The 20,998-nt window shown below is 46.8% G+C and overlaps 1 protein-coding gene across 1 annotated transcript in view; it reads left to right on the top strand.

Annotated features, from left to right (window-relative positions):
• ARHGEF28 (Rho guanine nucleotide exchange factor 28) overlaps positions 1-20,998 on the top strand; it is a 238,675-nt gene that overhangs the window by 165,507 nt on the left and 52,170 nt on the right. Inside the window, 6 exon segments of the mRNA XM_044276054.1 lie at positions 1,146-1,269; positions 6,545-6,671; positions 8,736-8,791; positions 10,683-10,734; positions 12,967-13,084; positions 13,190-13,311. Of these exon segments, the coding sequence (XP_044131989.1) occupies positions 1,146-1,269; positions 6,545-6,671; positions 8,736-8,791; positions 10,683-10,734; positions 12,967-13,084; positions 13,190-13,311 (599 nt within the window).

The following is a 20,998-nucleotide window of genomic DNA, read 5'->3' on the forward strand; positions in this document are numbered from 1 at the left end:
CTGCATAAATACCCATCTCTTAGGCCACGTTCACACCACCTCTACTTATTTCTGTTGTTCTGCTCCGTTAGATGAGCATAGTAATGGTCCCCTGCATAAATACCCATCTCTTAGGCCACGTTCACACCACCTCTACTTATTTCTGTTGTTCTGCTCCGTTAGATGAGCATAGTAATGGTCCCCTGCATAAATACCCATCTCTTAGGCCACGTTCACACCACCTCTACTTATTTCTGTTGTTCTGCTCCGTTAGATGAGCATAGTAATGGTCCCCTGCATAAATACCCATCTCTTAGGCCACGTTCACACCACCTCTACTTATTTCTGTTGTTCTGCTCCGTTAGATGAGCATAGTAATGGTTCCCCTGCATAAATACCCATCTCTTAGGCCACGTTCACACCACCTCTACTTATTTCTGTTGTTCTGCTCCGTTAGATGAGCAGAGCAACAAAAATAACAGAACTGCTGGATCGGGCACGTAAGGGTGGGTTTTTATCAACATACACAAAAACCGTATACATTAACGGACACCTCAGACAGATGCCATACTGTGGCATCCGTCACCATGGAGTTCCATTGTAAAAAAATAAAATAAAAAGTATACGTTTTTTTTGCAGAACTCTGCAGGATGGTGTAGTGTAGTGTACCACACTTTTCCATTCTGCAAGGTTCAGTTTTTTTTTTTTTTTTTTTTTTTTTTTACAATGGAACTCTGTGGTGACGGATGCAGCAGTATGGCGTCTGTCTGAGGCGTCTGATAACATATATATGTTTTTTGTGTACATTAAATGTATGACAAAAATGTGATGTGAGCCCAGCCTGACTGACAGGGCTATGATGGGATCCGTTCAGTTTCTGTTCGGGATCTGTCTTTTTACCAGACAAAGTGCTGAATACAAGACTTTTTAGTCTGGTCTTTAGACAGAATCGGCAACAGAGGCTCCAAGCGCAGATGTGAACAAGCGCCGGCCTACGTATTATTATTATTATGTATGTGTATTACTGCAGCTTTCGTACTCCTCCTTGGGTAAAAATACTCCTTAAAAAAGGTCAGAGGAGTATTTTTACTCTTCTGGAAAGAAAAAAACAGAGTGCGACCTCTCTGTATGTGGAATCTTTGCAATGAATACATTAATTTCTGCAGAATTGAAGAGGAAGAATGGGATAGGTATATGGCCCCTGCAAAACCGGAATGTGAGAAGAACAAAGTGAGTCGCACTTTCAGCTTCCTGCGAAACAGGATGTCTAGTTCCCGGAACAAAAACAAGGTGACTGGTTTTATCGGATCATTCCGTTATTGTTTCAAATTATTTTTGTATGTCTTTTTTCTATTCTTGCTGTCTACTAATTCTCCATTGTGTGACATGAGGTTAGGGTCATTCTTGGGTCTTGTTTGTTAATTAGTCAATTAGTTTAGCGAGTTTTCTCCTCTCAGGCGACACATCCCCTTTAATCCTTCTATCATTTTTTCTGCCTGTTAAAACCAGGTAGTGACGCACATCCTTTTTTCTACATCTCTGCATGCTGTTAACAGCTCAGTCATGGTGGCAGCCACCATATTCATGCTCAGGAATAGTGATGGACGAACATCTGCCGGGACGGTTCGCGAACGCGATCAAATGTTCGCAAACTGCAAGTTCACGGCAGGTCCCATTCATTTTAATGGCAGGCGAACCTGAAAAACCTTCAGCTCATATTTGCAGCCAAGAAATAATTACTAGAAGTGCACAAATAGTCCCACAACATGGACAGTGACATACCAGATGTATTATTCGAATTTGCGATCTCCATTCATTATTTTTTTCAATGCAAAATATCGGCAATATAATTTTCGCGTACGCACATGCGCAAATGCACTATACAGTACCCAAATGCACTATAAAGAAAGTATATTGGTATATAACACCCCGCCTCAATTTTTGGGGGACGACTGGTATATCACACCAGTAGAAAATATTTGTTCCAACAACGCTTGTCCCTCTATCTAGCTGCAGTATCGCAGCAGAACCGCACACAACTGCTGCACAATACAAATGCACTATAATATACTTTCATAGAACATAGAAAGTATTTAATAACATTGTACAAGGAAAGCAATCAATTAGAATATACATGAAGATAAAACATAACCTTTAATAATTTTACTATGAGGGTCCAGTCACACGACCGTAAGTGTTTTGCAGATCCGCAAAACACGGACACCGGCAATGTGCATTCCGCAATTTGTGGACCGCGCATCTCCGGCACTATAATAGAAAATGCCTTATCTTGTCTGCAATTGCGGACAAGAATAGGTTATGTTCTATCTTTTGGCGGAAACGGAAGCACAGATGCGGAAGTGCGGATCCGGAACCGCAAATGCGGATGCGGACAGCACATGGTGTCCCAATCGACAACTAACAAACCCCTTATAACTAATTCCTATAATAATGACAGACAACCAACTGTGGATAAATAAGGCCGCGGTCTTTATTAAAATCTGGGGGTTAACCAATAAATATTACCACAATAAATTAATCGTACTGAGTTTTAAATTAAATAACTAACAATCCCTTAAGTTAATATCCGTCCACCCAAAAGACCGGGCGACTAACCCCCCCCCCCCCCCCTCCCATATTCAAAAGACCGCGACATAAAATTGGGAGGGCGGGCGGGGGATGCTTCCTTCTTGATTGCAGAATCTAACAGCCCGGACCAGGTGAGTGACCGACCTTAAATAGCGACTCCCTTCCCGCCACAGCACCTCCTGGCAAATCCTTGCTTCAGGCTAAAAATTGCCTAAGCCCAGCAACCGGACAGCAACCCTCCTGAGCCAATCACCTGCCGTCCAGTTGCCAGCTTACCTGAGGAGAAAAAACAAGGAGAGAAAAGAGAAGGGGGGGGGGGGGAAGAAAACATGGCCATAACATAAAACGTGTCAGTGACACCATGAGGGGCAAGCGCCAATTTCAGCCTTGCCCCTATCATTCCGGCCCCATTGAAAATGAATGGGTCTGCACCCGTTTTACAAAATTGCGGAACGGATGCGGACCCATTTTGCGGACGTGTGAATGGAAAAGATATCCCTCAAAATGAAAATAAATAAAATTATTAAAGTTAAAGGGGTTCTGCACTTTGTTTTAACTGATGATCTGTCCTTTGGTCGGCGGGGGTCCGACATCCAGGACCCCCGCCGATCAGCTGTTTGAGAAGGCAGCGCCGCGGCCTTCTCAATGTTTACCGCCGGCCCAGGGACGTCACGACTAGTATCAACTAGCGTGGGCGGGGCAAAGCTCCATTCAAGTGAACAGAGCTTAGCCCCGCCCACGCTAGTTGATACTAATCGTGACGTCACTGGGCCAGCGGTAAACAGCGAGAAGGCCGCGGCGCTGCTGGAGCGCCGCTGCCTTCTCAAACAGCTGATCGGCAGGAGTCCCGGGTGTCAGACCCCCGCCGATCAGATACTGATGATCTATCCAGAGAATAGATCATCAGTTAAAACAAAGTGCAGAACCCCTTTAAGCAAAAAGCATAGATGTGGTAGGCAATAACAAGTGCTCGGCAGCACTAAATCAGAAACCATATGTCCTACCACAATCCGGGGGGTTCCAGTGCACATCTATGAATCTCGGAGAGAAAGCAAAAAATATCTATCCCTGGGCTAGATGATGATGTATTGAAGGACAGGGTGGGCAAAGAACTGTCCATGATATTGCCCTGCAGGGGGGTGCTATTCTGGCCCTGATAGCCTAACCACAGACCACCCGCCCTGATAAGAGCAACCCCGTCCGGAACCTTACCCTATATAAAAATGGCCCCAGTAAGCCCCTAGCCCCCTGACTTCCAGTTGATCACTATATAGATCTATGTGTTTTTGACTCATTATAAAAGTATAAGTATATCGCACCCCTCTGTGTATCACACCTATCGATAGCACACCTATACTAGTGCTTAAAATGACTTTTGTGGCCCTATTAGCTAGCGTTTGGTGTCCCTAACAACCTGTCCCTGCTCCACACAGCAACCTCTCCCTACACTGGCAAAACACTGAATGTAAAATGGCGGCCAGATCAGGTTTATTTATAAGGTAGGGGGTATGTCCATGTGCTGAAATGTCGCAATTGCCTGTCCTGTACCACCTGATGGATGTGTCATGGGTCAAAGTTCTTCATAATGTAAAAGAATATGGCGGGCGCGAATTTCTCCATATGTTTGGCGAATCGCGAACACGCAAAGTTTGCCGCGCACCGCCGGGCAAACCGCAAGGCCATTTCTACTCAGGAAATTAAGTTAAAAAACCTACAATTAGAGGGAAAAAAAACAGGAGGTCAGGAGGGAGTAGATAAGCTGTGATATCACCTATTGTGAATAGTGGATCCTGAGTTATCTATGTATGAGGGTGTTATATGTTATTGTAATCTTGCCTATGGTAATATTAATGAAAAGTGATCTGTACAGAGCAAGTGGCGCCTATTACTGGGTTTAGTTGCCAGTGTGAAAACGGCAGGATTTTTTTTAGATCTACCGTAGGTGGTGAAATAGAAAATAAAAAATAACATTGCCAAAAATTCTTTAAAAATATTTTTCATGTAAAAACTTTATTTAAACAATAGGTAATTTTCTGAAGACACATTGCCTTAAAGGGCTTTATTTAGACCTAATTGCTTTATGAATATATTAGGCAGGGTAATGTATTATCTGATTTGTCTTCCTCATCATTTATTTTCATGTTGGATATGAAATGCTAACTCCTCACACTTAGTCATTTCTGACATGATTTAGAGAAATATAATTAGACATAACGACATCTCTATGCTGATGAAGGCTAGATCTAATTATGTGCCTTTAGTATGTCCTCGTTTTCATCATTATAGTTATTGAATGATGACTCATGTCCTCAATGATTAGTAAAGCCGGACCTTGATCCTTAGCTTGATGCATGTAATGTAACTATTATATTTAGGGGTTCAAAATGTACATTAGCCAGCAGATTTACCATATCATCGCCCAGGTAAGAGTTGCAGCCCAAAATAATGGCTCTGAGATACATGAGTTAAGGCTAGTTAGTGTATTAATCCAACTACATAAAAACGGTCTGCTCCATCCTTTACTTCAGCATTGGTGAAACCTATTAAGTAGGGGGCTGTGTTTTATGAGGGACAGACATGGTATCTGTGAGGAACAGGGAAGGGTTTATGTGGCACATGGAATATTCTGCTGCAGTTTTGCATGACCTTGTCCATTAAAGGGAACCTGTCATCAACGTTATGCTGACCACACTAACGGCAGAATAAAGTAGAGACAGGTGAATTGATTTCAGCGGTTTGTCATTTAAAAGTTAAAAGTAAGTGGTTGCCGAGAACCAACATCACAATCATTGCAGACTGGGCCTGGAAAAGAGTCCCGGCCACCTGAGAAGAGTTCTGGTTATTCATGAATTCCTGCTCTCCTGCCCACCTGCTGATGACTGACAGTCTTCTACCTAGTTTTCTCCCTTTCTGTCTAGGAGAGAACTGCCAATCATCAGCAGATGGGTGAGAGAGCAGGAGATTAGGAATAACCAGGACTCTTCTCAGGTAGATCTGACTCTTTTCGAGGCCTGGGCTCCAATGGTTATGATGCTGGTTCTCAGCAACCACTTAGCTCATGAGTGACACACCGCTGAGATCAGCATTTCTGTCACTACTTTATGCTGCCCTCAGTGAGGTCACCATAAAGTTGATGACAGGTTCCTTTTAAGTGTCCTCATAAGAATCTATTCACACAGTTGGATTTGACCAGGATTTCGGGGAGGGGTGCACACTGAAATACTCATGACGTGCCTAACATTCCACATCCAGCGCAAATCAATGGGATACTTTTTATACACTATTCACATTCAGCGGAAGAAGCATGTTCATTCTCCATATGGATTCTGAGAGGAACATCTGCAGGACAGCCTCACACAGAAAAGGCCTAATCCTCTTGTGGTTCCACCAGCACAGCTCCTGAGTGCCCACATTTCTGTCCTGGGACTGTAAATCTGATGTGTGTGTGAATGTACCCTAATAGTAATAGCAGGTGCAGTTACCTAATTCACTTGCTCCATAGTCATGGCTGCCTCATACAGGACGTGCTGCTGCTTCTTTGTATTGGAGTGTATGTTCTCTCTCATGGAGCATATGAAAGCTGCACTGGCCCAGATTCCCACGTCCATATGTCATTCACTGATGAAACACGAATAGATGAGGGCACAGTTTTGTGTGGAAGCCTTTCAAGGCAACAGGATGGTGGTCTGATATCAAGATTTGCCATTCCACATATGAGGTATAGCGATAGAGCACAGTCTTCTATTTAGCCACCACTGCTTGGCCACTGGCTGGTGTTTAGTTTTTGGTGCCCATGTGTAAGGCACTAGGCAATGGAGCAGGAGAAGTTACTGGCCATATGAGTTTCTTCTGGAAATCAATATATTCATGAAAGCATTGAATTCTGCTTTTATTGTCAGCCTTACCTGATTATTGTATTTGTCTTTTTGATCTCTCATTTAATGTTTTTCCTTTTCCTTTGCAAAATATATTAAAGGCCAAAAACAAAGAAACAAAGGAGAAGGCGAACAGACATCAGTTTGTAGCAGGGACCTTCTCAGGTGTGGTTCCATGTTTGGTTTGTGAAAAGGCCCTCCTGGGAAAAGATTCATTACAATGCTCCAGTAAGTACCCATGATTGGGGTATTGTTATTTACAACACTAGTGATTAACTAAGGCCTGTTTCACATTTGCATTTGCCCATCCGGCCGGGAGCAGCCTGCTGGATCCGACATTGCCAGACGCTGCAGGAATATCGTTTACATGCCTAAAAGGATACTTAATCAGAAATGGATATCTTTTAAGCTCACTAGTCACAGGAAACTTTTTTGTTTTAGAATTTTTGGATCATTTTAGCATTTAGTGCTATGCAAAATTAGATACAAAATATTATCCTTCTGTAGCAGTCAGTACAAAAGACCTAAGTAGTCTGTTAGTTCACTGTTGCTGTGAGGGGCAGATGTTATCTGCAAGGTAATCCTTGTGAAAGTAGTAGGTGGAGGATTGGGATAAAAGTATAACTGCTCTGTTGTTCCCTTAATAGGCCTAAATAAATATGTGTAATGTGTGACACTCTAATTCAGTCACTACAGAAGAGCTTTCTCTTGTTGCAGTGAATGGTCTGACTGAGGGTACTTTCACACTAGCGGTTTTTATTTTACGGTATTGAGTTCCGTCACAGGAGCTTAATACCGGAAAAAAACTGATCTGTTTTATCCTAATGCCTTCTGAACGGAGAGCATTCCGTTCAGGATGCATCAGTTCAGTCCCTCTTACGTTTTTTGGACAGAGAAAATACCGCAGCATGCGTCAGTTTGATCTCCGGCCAAAAATACTGATCACTTGCCGGAATACATTGAAGTGTATTAGTGCAGGATCCAGCATTAAGTGTTCCGGCAAAACAGATCCGGCTTTCCCGTCTGCGCATGCGCAGATCTTTTAAAAATGCAAAATAAATTAATACCGGATCCGTTTTTCCGGATGACACCGGAGAGACGGATCCGGTATTTCAATGCATTTCTCAGACGGATCTGACAAATGCTAAAAGTCCAAACAAAGAGGAAGCTGAAGAGCCAGGACAGGAAGTAGAGTACATGGAGTGAGTTCAAAAGATTATGGGGCACATTTATTGAGACCGGCATTTTAGACGGTGGATCAGGTGGGGTTATGAAGGGGCGCAGGCCCCATTGTAGTGAATGGGTCCGCACCCGAGCCGCAAAAAAATTGACTCTGATGCAGAAGCAAACCATGTTCGTGTGCATGTAGCCTTAGACCACTTTCTTTACCTAAAACAGGTGTAGAAAATGGTAAGAGACGTGCCTACTGGCCCTTCCACGTCCCCGCCACATCTCCTTTTCAGACCTGTCCTAAGCGGGGAGAAGTCGCAGATTGCAGTGCAAAGGATTTTTTCGCTGCAATAAAAGTCCAGAAATAAGCCTAATTTATCCATATTTCTGTTTAATAAATGACCCACTATATTCAGAAAACCATCTACCCGTTTTTGCAATATAAAAAAAATACATAGAATATCCCCATATAGGTTGTTAATATGTGATAAAAGGAAGTGTCTCTTTAATGTGAAGTAACTCAGTGTTTCTTCACAACAATTCCTCAAAGGCATAAAGTGGTAAAACAGGTCAAGGATAGCGCAGAGAGAGAGAGCACACCTGACATGGCACACTTGGCTATGAAGTCAAACACGTAATGACACTGTCACTACTGTTTGGTGTTGGGAATAAAATGTGATATATTATAGGAATCTATGAAACACCGATTCCGCTGGAGCCGTCATTTGCTGCTTACAGGCACCAGATGGATTATACACGATTGTCGTCACTTCCATTGTACTTTTGCTTATCAAGATGAGATGGAGACAGAAGTGTATCCACATTTTGGCAGCAATAAAAAAATACATGGCCAGCAAGTTTCCTGTGATGTTACTTGTATGCTCTGCTTCCTCCTCTACCCTACCTCCACTGGGTCTTTGTTTTTTTTTCCCCCAGTAATTTGTAGGTGATTTAAGACCGTGTTTCCCAACCAGTGTGCCTCCAGCTGTTGCAAAACTACAACTCCCAGCATGCCTGGACAGCCTTTGGCTGTGCGGGCATGCTGGGAGTTGTAGTTTTGCAACAGCTGGAGGCACACTGGTTGGGAAACACTGATTTAAGAGACATTTTCCTGTTTTTCAGATTGCAATGTGAATGTACATAAAGCCTGCAAAGATGCTGCTCCCGCATGTTCAAAGGTAAATACAGATAGATAAAAGATATACTGCAGGAGAAGTGGTTTTATCAATAATCACCAACCACTCCCAAATAGTAAAAATAAACCAAAATGACAGTTACACTTTAAAGGGTATGTACAGTATTGGCCAAAAGTTTTGAGAATTACATAAATATTGTAAATTGGAAAAGTTGCTGCTTAACTTTTTATAATGGCAATTTGCATATACTCCAGAATGTTATGAAGAGTGATCAGATGAATTGCATAGTCCTTCTTTGCCATGAAAATTAACTGAATCCCAAAAAAAACTTTCCACTGCATTTCATTGATGTCATTAAAGGACCTGCTGAGATCATTTCAGTAATCGTCTTGTTAACTCAGGTGAGAATGTTGACGAGCACAAGGCTGGAGATCATTATGTCAGGCTGATTGGGTTAAAATGGCAGACTTGACCTGTTAAAAGGAGGGTGATGCTTGAAATCATTGTTCTTCCATTGTTAACCATGGTGACCTGCAAAGAAACGCGTGCAGCCATCATTGCGTTGCTTAAAAATGGCTTCACAGGCAAGGATATTGTGGCTACTAAGATTGCACCTCAATCAACAATTTATAGGATCATCAAGAACTTCAAGGAAAGAGGTTCCATTCTTGTTAAGAAGGCTTCAGGGCGTCCAAGAAAGTCCAGCAAGAGCCAGGATCGTCTCCTAAAGAGGATTCAGCGGCGGGATCGGAGTGCCACCAGTGCAGAGCTTGCTCAGGAATGGCAGCAGGCAGGTGTGAGCGCATCTGCACGCACAGTGAGGCGAAGACTTTTGGAAGATGGCCTGGTGTCAAGAAGGGCAGCAAAGAAGCCACTTCTCTCCAAAAAAAACATCAGGGACAGATTGATCTTCTGTAGAAAATATGGTGAATGGACTGCTGAGGACTGGGGCAAAGTCATATTCTCCGATGAAGCCTCTTTCCGATTGTTTGGGGCATCAGGAAAAAGGCTTGTCCGGAGAAGAAAAGGTCCTGTGTTATGCCAACAGTAAAGCGTCCTGAGACCATTCATGTGTGGGGTTGCTTCTCATCCAAGGGAGTGGGCTCACTCACAATTTTGCCCAAAAACATAGCCATGAATAAAGAATGGTACCAAAACACCCTCCAACAGCAACTTCTTCCAACAACAGTTTGGTGAAGAACAATGCATTTTCCAGCACGATGGAGCACCGTGCCATAAGGCAAAAGTGATAACTAAGTGGCTCGGGGACCAAAACGTTGACATTTTGGGTCCATGGCCTGGAAATTCCCCAGATCTTAATCCCATTGAGAACTTGTGGTCAATCCTCAAGAGGCGGGTGGACAAACAAAAACCCACTAATTCTGACAAACTCCAAGAAGTGATTATGAAAGAATGGGTTGCTATCAGTCAGGAATTGGCCTAGAAGTTGATTGAGAGCATGCCCAGTCGAATTGCAGAGGTCCTGAAAAAGAAGGGCCAACACTGCAAATACTGACTCTTTGCATAAATGTCATGTAATTGTTGATAAAAGCCTTTGAAACGTATGAAGTGCATGTAATTATATTTCACTACATTACAGAAACAACTGAAACAAAGATCTAAAAGCAGTTTAGCAGCAAACTTTGTGAAAACTAATATTTTTGTCATTCTTAACTTTTGGCCACGACTGTACACCTTTGGGGGCATTTTTTATTATTATTGCATTGTAATCATTTTGATGCTGCTGCTGCTGCTGCTCTCCTTGCGTCAGGACTCATGTCAAATTGTCACTAACCCCCACCCCCCAATGGTGCACAATCCCTTTAAGTTCATTCCTAGTTGTGGAGCGGTGGTAAGCCCTTTCAGTCTGTGTTGGACAAATGTTTTTCTATACCACTATATGTTAATGTAAATGCATGGCTTTGTCTTATAGAAGTTTCAGGACCGATATAACCCAAAGTATAAACAGCCTGCTGTCATTTCAAGTAAGTGGGGATTTTTCTAATAATTTTTTATGTCTACTGTCATTTAAAGGGCTTGTCCAAGATGAGAAAAAAGGGGTCTGCTTAATCTCCAGTGACAGTGCCACAGTTGTCCAGGGGCCAGGTTCTGTATTGCAGCTGTGTCTAAAGCCTGTATTAGACTGGTAGAATTCTTGCCAGATGATCGCTAATGAGTGTTCATAGTAACGCTAGTTAGCAATCAACTGGCAGTGTAATACTGCCGCCAATTGCTCGTTCATTGGGCAACCTTGAATTTTCAGCATGCAAATAACTACACAGCATAGGGACCAGCGATGGCACAGCAATCACTCTTCTCCATGTTGCTGAGGAGATCGTTGCATGTAACAGCTAGTGAGACGACGATTGCCAGGATGGAACGCTTCTCCCCCGACAATCGCCTGCAGAATTGGGCTGTGTAATACAGTCAGGGGGCTGAAAGGCCTACTTTCTATAGCTACTGGGGGTTTAATTCTCCAGTATTTTAGGAATACTCTCCACTCTAACGTCCACTACCTGACATTGATTCACTGACAGTACCTATCGTCATATACTCATTCCTGGCCATTGATTATAGTTAAACAGACACACAGTCCATGTATAGTGAAATCCTAAGATGACTGATAAAAATATGAAGATATATTAAAGGGGTTCTGCAGTTTTTTTAAACTGATCTATCCTCTGGATAGATCATCAGCATCTGATCGGCGGGGGTCTTACACCCGGGACCCCTGCCGATCAGCTATTTGAGAAGGCAGCAGCGCCCAGCCTTCTCGCTGTTTACCGCTGGCCCAAAGACTATTATCAATGGCCTGGGCGAGGCTAAGCTCCGTTCACTTAAAGATTATGAACCTGTAGTCTTCTGCTGTGCAGCTCAAAGGAATTGGACATGCCCAGTTATCAAAAACACTATAGTTATCTGATAAGAGGAGTCTCGGAGCATAAAGTGGAAATCTAGCCTAGATGTAACCTCTGACATGTCAGTTATGCTGACAGTGAAGACCTGAAGGTCAGACCTGTAGAATACCCAAACTCCCATGGAGCTGGCTAGGGACTTCTGTCACTGGAAATCTTCTCAGTGGCGCTTTGGAAAATGAAAACTGTAGCTTGATTAGTTACTGTGGGCATCTCCTCCACTACTTTGCAATATATTTTCTAATTCAAATGTTACGAGCTGACAAGATCCAAGATGGAGATAAAGGCTTTGATTAAATTGTCATCTTGGATCATGCCATCTTGGATCCTGTCAACTGGTAGCTTGGGTCCATTCACCTGAAACACTCCCCTGCATCCATGCAGTATGCACCAAACAGCGGAGGGTCTTGTGGGCACTGGCATAATCTACCAACATCTATGATCACTACAAGCACGTAATTACTGGGGTTTTGACCTGTCCTCATTAATATAAAACAGACATCCCCGCTGATCAGCTGTTTGAAGAGGAGGCCGCGCTCCATGCACGTCTCCCTTGCAGCGGCGGAGTGGTGAGAGTACAAGTATTACTCCATTCTAGTGAATTACACTCGCTTCCGCGACAATGGGCAGTGTAATGAAGAGCAAGTAGCGCTGTGGTGGAGCACCGCCTCCTCTTCAAACAGCTGATCGGTGGGGAAGCTGGGTGTCCGACCCCCCTCTAATCCGATATTGATGACCTATTTTAAGCATTAATATATACTGCCTGCACAACCTCTTTAATGTTGCGAGGTGAGCCTCTACATACTGCTGTGTGCACTGCACCTAATCTCCCTATCGGCGCCTTTTCTTTCCCTTTTGCCACTATTGCATTATAAGAAGAGTCCACAAAAAACAAAAAAAGTGCATTTGCCTGTGTTCTAGAATGTTCAGGGAATGTGATCAGATATGTGACAAGGTCCACAATAACAATGATATTTCACAGATGCTGGCTGACCTTCCCCACATGATGTTTGTTGCCAGTCACATGTCTCTGAATAATGAAAATAAAATTTTCTGTTCTTGAGTACATTTTTTTATTTTGTAGGCTTGAAATCAGTATTCCAAGACTAGAAAAAGAATCCCCCGACACTGCCTATTCTTATCCATGGGGTACAATACCAGGCCGTGGATAAGAGGGGCAATGCAAGCAGATTCTTTGCATTATGCCCCATCAGTCCTATTCTCTGATCTTGGCCTATTCACATTGCCGCAGAAGTTACTGATGTGAAATGACATGTGATATTCTTACTTTGTATATTACAGATTCATCATTCAAGGACACCCCACAACCTGTTCTCTCAACATCCCCTCCCTCCACATCACTGTCTCTGGGGAAATCCAGTGCACCCTGCCGAGTTGTGCCTGTATCAGGTATAGACAGGTATGGGAGTGCATTTAGGGCAGTAAAACATTTATAAATTGAATTTTCTGTTTATTACCAGCTTGTTCCTTATGTCTGTTCACCATGGTTTATCTTGCCATGTAGGAGGTCGGACCAGTCATTGGAATCTGATGGGGATACAAGTGGCTCTCGGTCCAGATCACAGTCAGAAGAGCTACTGCAATCAGTCGGAACCCCTCCATCAATGGATACTTTCCCCATTGAAGGTTAATTTACAGATTTTTAGTTGGACATTGATAAGAAACTGAACCTTTCCCAATTTTAGAGTATTCAGGAATATTCTTATTCGTATAATTTTTTTTATTTTATTTTTTATCTTTGATGTTCGTAGTTTATATAACATACAGTTCAAAGAGGATTCCATCCCCCACACAAACTACTTTACAAAGGGGGAATCTCCCTAGAAAAAAGAAAACCCCATTTGGTTGATGTCTATGCAGCCATCTTCCCTTGCGGTCTACGATGCTACTAGCAGCACTCCCTACACAGTATTTCTAGGTTACAGTGGTAGTCCCAGAATGAATCGATACTGTAACTGTGGATGGAATTTATCAGGCTTTGCACTCCAGAAATCTGGCCTCAAAAAGTCTCATAAAATAGGGATTTATGACCTTTTGGGCTTATTTGACACTTACTACAGTTTCGAAAAGTGGTTCGGAAAGTTGGTGTGATTAGCCTGTTTATCAAAAGCGACTTTTTAAAAAAGTCGCAAAAATTGTCGCACTCTTACTCCAATAAAGGGACAGTGTAGAAAGTGGTGTAACATCTCAAGACAGAAGCATCAACAGATCTGTCCCTATGACACTGGCTGACCTGTTACATGTGCGCTTGGCAGCTGAAGGGATCTGTGTTGGTCCCATGTTCATATGTGCCCGCATTGCTGAGAAAAATTATGTTTTAATATATGCAATTAAGACTCTAGGAGCAACGGGGGCGGTGCTGTTACACCTAGAGGCTCTGCTCTCTCTGCAACTGCCGCTCCCTCTGCACTTTGATTCAAACAGAAGAGGCCCGTGGCTAATGTCCGTGACTTGCAATAATGCTGATTGCGGACATTACAGCCTTTAGATGCCGTGATCAAGTGTGATCACGGCATCTAAACAGTGCGGCAATCAGGAATGCCATGAATAGGCTGGGTCTCTCTGAAGCTGGTGGCAGGCCAACATAACAAATCGGCAATCTAAGGTTTTCTATATTCCCTATGGGAGTATAGAAATATTCAATAAAAAACTAAGTATTGTAGATTGTAACCTCCTAAGGAGGCAAAACATTTTTGTTTTAACATAAAAAAATAAAATATTTAAAAATATAAAAATTTTAATCACCCCCCTTTCCTTAGAATAAAAAAATGTATACATAAATAATAAAAAGTATAAACATCATGGGCATCACCGCGTCCGAAAATGCTCATACTATTAAAATATAAAAATAGTTTCTCGCCCAGTTTCCTTGGGGGACACAGAAGACCTTGGGTATAGCTCATCTCCATAGGAGGCGTGACACTAAGTGAAGACTGTTAAGCCCCTCCTCCATCAGCTATACCCTCAGCCTGGAGAGAGAGACTGCCAGTTTTTTGCTTAGTGTCCAAGGAGGCAAGACACTCCCTGCTCTGCAGGGCTCTTTTCTCCTTGTTTAAATTTTTATTTTTTATTTTTATTTTATTTTTGTTCCAGATCATACAAGGGACAACAGAGACGCACTAGACCTCTCTGTTTCTCCCGGGGTCGAGCTGCGCCAGTGCCGGTCTCCCGCACTGCTGCCTCCCCCACAGAAGGCAAGGTGGACCAGGGCAGCCCAGCTCCCCTGCATCCCGCCAGCGCAAGGGTCGCCCGCACGCCAAGTCCCTCTTCCAGCGTCCTGCCACTACGGTGCCAGAAGCTGAAGGGGCGACCCTGCTGGAACTGACCGAGGGTGAAGACGGCTGTGGTAAGAGAGAGGCTTCTCCAGCCCTACGTCCCCCCCCCCCCTTCTCCTGCGTGCTGGACCCCCATACTGGGGCCTCTGGGTGCTGCAGGGCGGCTGTTCCCTGCTCCCTCTCCTCCTCTTCTGACCTCCATCAGAATAGGTTCAGCCGCATTGCCCCCCTTCTTCCCTTGGGGGGGCGGCGTCCGGTCACCTGAGGGCCGGATCGTGCCCGCGGTTGATCATTCATCTGCCTGCGTTATCTCTGTGCATTAGGCCTTGCACTCAGGGCGCTTTGTCGCCAGCTCTTCGTCCCAGCGGCTCCCTATCTGGCCCCCCATTCCTTACCAGGTGCGCTGTTCAGGGCCTGGGGCCCGTTCCTGACTGCAGGGGTGTAAGGCCTCGCCTCCGGTCCGCGGTGTGGGCTCCTGTGGCCGGCATGTACAATCCGGCCGGGCGCTGCAAATTTTGGCACAGGTTTTTAGGCCTGCTGGGCCGCACCTCCGGCACAACTTTCCGGGCCCCTGACTCTTCCGGCCCGCGGGGTGGGCCCCCGCGGCCGGCATGGGACTTCTGAGCGATGCTCTAACTGGCTCCGGCCGACCGTCATTGCATTCCGGTCGGCCGGGCGTCACAAATTCTGGCCCAGGCCTCACGGCCTGCTGGGCCGCAGTTTCGGCGCTCCATCCGGGCCCCTGAATCTTCCGGCCGCGGGGTGGGCTCCCGCGCCCGGTGTGTAATGCGCCACTCTGGCTCGGGTCCCGGCCGGTACATTGAACACTGTGCGGCCTCGGGCGCCGCAAAAATTTAGGCCCCGGCTTCTCGGCCTACTAGGCCGCAAAATTCCGGCCTCTGTTGGAGGGGGCGGGATCTTCTCCAGGCGCGAATTCTTCCCGCCTGGAGGTCCCCCCGCCCCCAGGGGATCGCAGCATCGCCCCCAGGCCGGATCCTTTAACCCTTTGGCTACTGGCCGGCTCCCAATGGGACTGTTTGGCTGGCCCTCCTTTCCTCAGAGAGCCTGTGCCCCTGTATGGTGTCCCCCTGCCTGCCTCAGGGAGGCTGTGTTATCATTATAAGAAATGGAGGAATAACGGAGTAGTTTCTTGTGGGCTGCGCAGGACGCGGCAGTCTCATCTCAGTAGTGCTGCCTGTATGCATGCCCCCCCCTTCCATGAGCGGCATGTAGCACTCCCTTGCTGCGGCTCTGGCTAGGTGCCTGTTCTCCTTTATAGGCAGAATTCGTCACCCTCTCCAGTTGTGGTACCTGCCATGACCCTCCTTCCTAGGTTGGATACGGCACTCTCCCTGGCTGCGGGCTGGCCTTGTGCATGACCCCCTTAGGCGGATTACTGCGCCCTCACCAGATTCGGTGCGGGCCATGTGCACGACCCCCTTCCATAGGCGGAACGCTGCACTTTCCCTGGATTCGCTGCCGGCCATGTGCATGACCTCCTTCCATAGGCGGAGTGCTGCACCCTCACTGGGTCCGCTGCCGGCCATGTGCACGACCCCCTTCCATAGGCGGAACGCTGCACTTTCCCTGGATTCGCTGCCGGCCATGTGCATGGCTTCCTTCCATAGGCGGAGTGCTGCACTCTCACTGGATTCGCTGCCGGCCATGTGCATGACCCCCTTCCATTGGCGGAATACTGTACTCTCACCGTGTGCGGTGCTGGCCAGGTACATGACCACCTTCCGCAGGCAGGACGCAGTACTATCGCTGGATTGGATTCACTACCGGCCATGTGCATGACCACCTTCCATTGGCGGTATGCTGCACTCTCATTGGCTTCACTGCCGATCTTGGGTATGCCTCCTTCCCTCAGGCGGCATATATACACTCTCACTGACTGGGGTTGTTTCTCTCGCCGGTAAGTTGCTGGCCATGTGCATGACCCCCTTCCATGGCGGGGTGCTTGCGCTCTCGCTGGATCCGTTTTCAGCCATGTGCATGACCCCCCCCCCCCCCCTTCCATGGGCGGTGTGCTGCACTCTCACTGGATTCGCTGCCGGCCATGGGCATGCCTCCTTGCCGCGGGCGGCATACATACACTCTCGCTGACTGGGGTTGTTCTCTCACCAGCACATTGCTGGCCTTGTGCATGATCCCCATCCTTGGCGGTGTGCTCGCACTCTCCCTGGTTGCGATGCTGACCATGTGCATGTCCCCCCCCCCCTTCGGGGCCGGCATCCTGCACTCTCGCCGGATACGATGGCCTCTAACAGGGGTGGAATGCTTGCACTCCCATTGGATACGGTACTGGCCTTGTGCATGACCGCCCCTCGTTCCATGGGCGGACTTTTGCACGCTCACGTGATTCACAGCTGTCCTTGTCTGTGCTGAACTGGTACTTGTCCCCATTCATTGGCGGAGTAGTTGCACTCTCACGAAATTTGGTGTTGGGAGGATTATTGCACAATCATTTGATGCTAGGATAACCCTGTGCATGTCCCCCTTTCACTAGGTGGACCTTCTACATTCCTGTTGGATACCGTGCGGCCATGTGCATGACCCCCGTCTAGGCGGAATATGGTATGTCCTGCTTCTCTGAAGTGGGTACTGGCCTTGGGCGTCGCCCCCCTTGTTGGGGCGGGCCTTGCACTCTTGCCGACTGCGGTGTTTGCCAGGTACATTCCCCCTTTTCTGGGTGGACTGCTTGCGTTCGGTCGCATGCCGTACTAGTCTTGTGCGAACTCCCCTTTCGGTTGCACTTTGCTCTTCTGTGGATACTGGGACTCTGTGACTGTCCCTCTTCGCTGAGTGACGTTTTGCAGTGAGCGGACGTTCTGTGCGCTCTGTGCGTTGTTTGGGCCGTGTATGCCTTTTCCTCCTGTAGGTGGTTGGCCTTCTCACTGCTTTCGGGGCTGCTCGAACGTGTGCCTCCCTTCCTTGCCGCTGGCCTTGCACGCTCTGAAGAGATCATTCTATCCACTTGTTCCGGATGGGCCCTACTTGCCGTCTACTGCACTGAGCTGGGTGGTACTCGTTCTCTAGTTTGGATTGTATATTGCGGTCCCGTTGTGACGGTGTCCACCATGTTCGTGGGCTCTTCCACCTGGGTTGTGTTTGTGGTTCCTAGAGGCGTACCCATTCGTCCTCCCGCAGCATTGCTTCCCTGCGTAAGCGGTCACATGGTCAAGAGTGCTGTTCGCAGCGCCCCTCGGATTCTACATTGACTCTGGCGGGACTACGGTTCCCTCGCCTACTACCATTTTCTCCTCTTCGGATGCAGTGTGGTATGTGTCCTTCCTATTGGCGCCTTCTGCGCTTCAGTCTGATCTGCTACCAGGTTCGGGACGCTCTTCTCGGGAAGGTCACCCAGCTTCTCTTGGGTGCTCGATTTCCCAGGTCCGAAGGACCTCCACTTTGGGTTCTTCAGGGTGTTCGCCTTCTGCGAGGTGGTGAGCTGGACGTTTCACAGAGTAGCGGGGGTTCTGCTCTTGAGCTGTCCTATGGCTTCCCTGTTGCCCACTCCTCCTTTCGATTGGAGGGTGTTTTGCCGGCCTCTGTCTCGATTGCTTTTCTCGCAGGCTCTGTTTTGTCTCCCGCTCGGGGCATATCACTCCGATTGTGGCTTCTGCCTCTGGGGAGCGCATGGTTGTTCACTTGGATGGTTCCGGTGTTCCTTGTGGTCTCATACCGTCTCCCTCATTCTCACTGGCAGTACTAGCTGTTTCCGGGTCTACCGCGTTCTGTCCTCTCGCTGGGTGCAGATTGCGTTTTTCCATTCTGGGTAATGGTCCTGCTGTGAACTTACCTTCTCGGTACCTGGGAGGACTACCTTTCGGTCGAGATTGTCCTTAGATCTCCCGCGCCGAGACTGTAGAACACCTTCCTTGGTGACTGCGTCGACATGGAATTTAGCCTGTTGGGTCCTGGCATCTGTCTGATGCTGGGTGGACCCTTTCAGTTCCTTCCGTCTGTCCTAATGCTACCCCACTCCGGGTGTATGCGGGACGACGTTGCTCGGGGGCGACGGGATCGGTTTGCCGACCCTTCGGCCCATGTTACTGGTCTGCGCCTGATCACATTGGGTTTTCTCCCGCTCGCCCAAGCGGTTCCAGCGGGCACGCTAGTCGTCGCTCCTGGCTGTGCTTTGTCCAGGGTCTGTTGTAGGACTTAGGTTTTTTTTGCCTGGGGTTCTGTGGGAAGCTGGGGTTCCCCCACTCTGACATTCTTTCTCCATGGTTCTGTCTTTCTCCAGTCCGGCCTGGACCTGGGACTGGGACTCTGTTGCTTGGCATGTCGAGTGTCGGCGCTGTCCTTCCTCTTTCAGCATTCCCCAGCCCTCTGGGCCTGTCATGACCTCCTTCCTTGGAGCGGCTCTTGGTTTCCTTTGTACGGCCCTCCGGTACCGCCCTGGGGACTACATACTGGGCTCTTGGCGCTCCAGTCTTTCCCTTGGAGCCGTTACAGAGGTTCTCTCTACTCCTTCTGTCCTGTACGGTTGTGTTTCCGTAGCCATCGTGTCTGACGGGTGTCTGAGTGGCGACCCGTCTTGTTCCGAGTCTTATGTCTTTCCTCGGGACGGGGCTGTTCTCCATCCCGTCTTTTCCTTCCTTCTGAAGGTGGTGTTTGTCTTCCCCGGGAACGGACACTTCACCGGTTGGAAGTTGTTTGGGCCTTTACAGTTTGTACTTGGAGATCTCCGACTCTTGTCGACGTTCGGTCTCTTGTGTTTCTGGAGGTCCGCGCACGGGGTTGACGGCCTCCAAAGGTGCCTTTCCTCCGCTTTCTCAGAGTAGCTATTGCTGTGGTTGCCGCACCAGGGGCTGGGTTATGCTTTTGGTGTTACCGTTCCTTTCACCAGAGCGGTCGGTGCCTCCTTTTTTGCAAGGCGGTCACTGTCTTCCTTGCACTCCTCCTTACCGAGTTATTCGAGGTGCATGCTTGGGCTTCGGCGGCTGCTGCCTTGGGCCGCCTGGTCTGCAGGCGGTGGTTTCTTGATGCCTTCGGGTGCTTCGCCTTGGTGCTGTGGTCCCTCCCCTCTTGGACTGCTATTGAACGTCCCAAGGTCTTCTGTGTCCCCCAAGGAAACTGGGCGAGAAAACGAGATTTTTGTATAACTTACCAGTAAAATCTCTTTCTCGCTCTTTCCTTGGGGGACACAGCACCCACCCATTCTTGTTTTTTCTTTACACGGTTTCCGAGTTGTTTTACCCGTTGGGTAGTTGGCTTGTTGGTTCCATTTTTGGACTTTGCCTTTTTTCACTACTTGGACACGCAACTGGCAGTCTCTCTCTCCAGGCTGAGGGTATAGCTGTGGAGGAGGGGCTTAACAGTCTTCACTTAGTGTCACGCCTCCTATGGAGATGAGCTCTACCCAAGGTCTTCTGTGTCCCCCAAGGAAAGAGCGAGAAAGAGATTTTACTGGTAAGTTATACAAAAATCTCGTTTTTCCAATACAGCGAATGGCGTAATGGCCTATTCACCATTTTTTCATTGCTTCTCTTACCCCAAAATTTTTTATAAAATGCTATCACAAAGACACACACATTCCAAAACGGTATTAAAAAAAAAAAACTACAGATCATCCAGCAAAACAAATCAACCCCAACAGCTCAGTAGACATAATTATACAAAAGTTATAAGGGTCAGAATATGGTGATGTTAAAAAAATAAAATTCAAAGTTTTAATAAATTTTTTGATTAGACATATAAAGCCAATACATATGTGGTATTGTCGTAATCGTACTGACCCAGAGAATGAAGGGCACGGGTTTGTTTTGCCGCAAAGGGAAAACCTGTAAAACTGTGGAGGAACTTGTCCTGCAAAAACAAGCCCTCATATGGATATGTGAACAGAAAAAAAAAAAAATTATGGCTCCAGGAAGAAAGGGAAGAAAAAGAAAAAAAAAAAAAACCTCCAGTATCCTAAGGGTTAAAGAAAACAAAGCAGACAGCCAATATAAAGAAAGGAAATCCTTACATATCAAAGAGAAAGCTGCTGAGGGAATGCATGTATGACGGATATCACTACAATACATGCG

This window comes from Bufo gargarizans, chromosome 1 (genome assembly GCF_014858855.1).
Source record: "Bufo gargarizans isolate SCDJY-AF-19 chromosome 1, ASM1485885v1, whole genome shotgun sequence".
Lineage (NCBI taxonomy): Eukaryota > Metazoa > Chordata > Amphibia > Anura > Bufonidae > Bufo > Bufo gargarizans.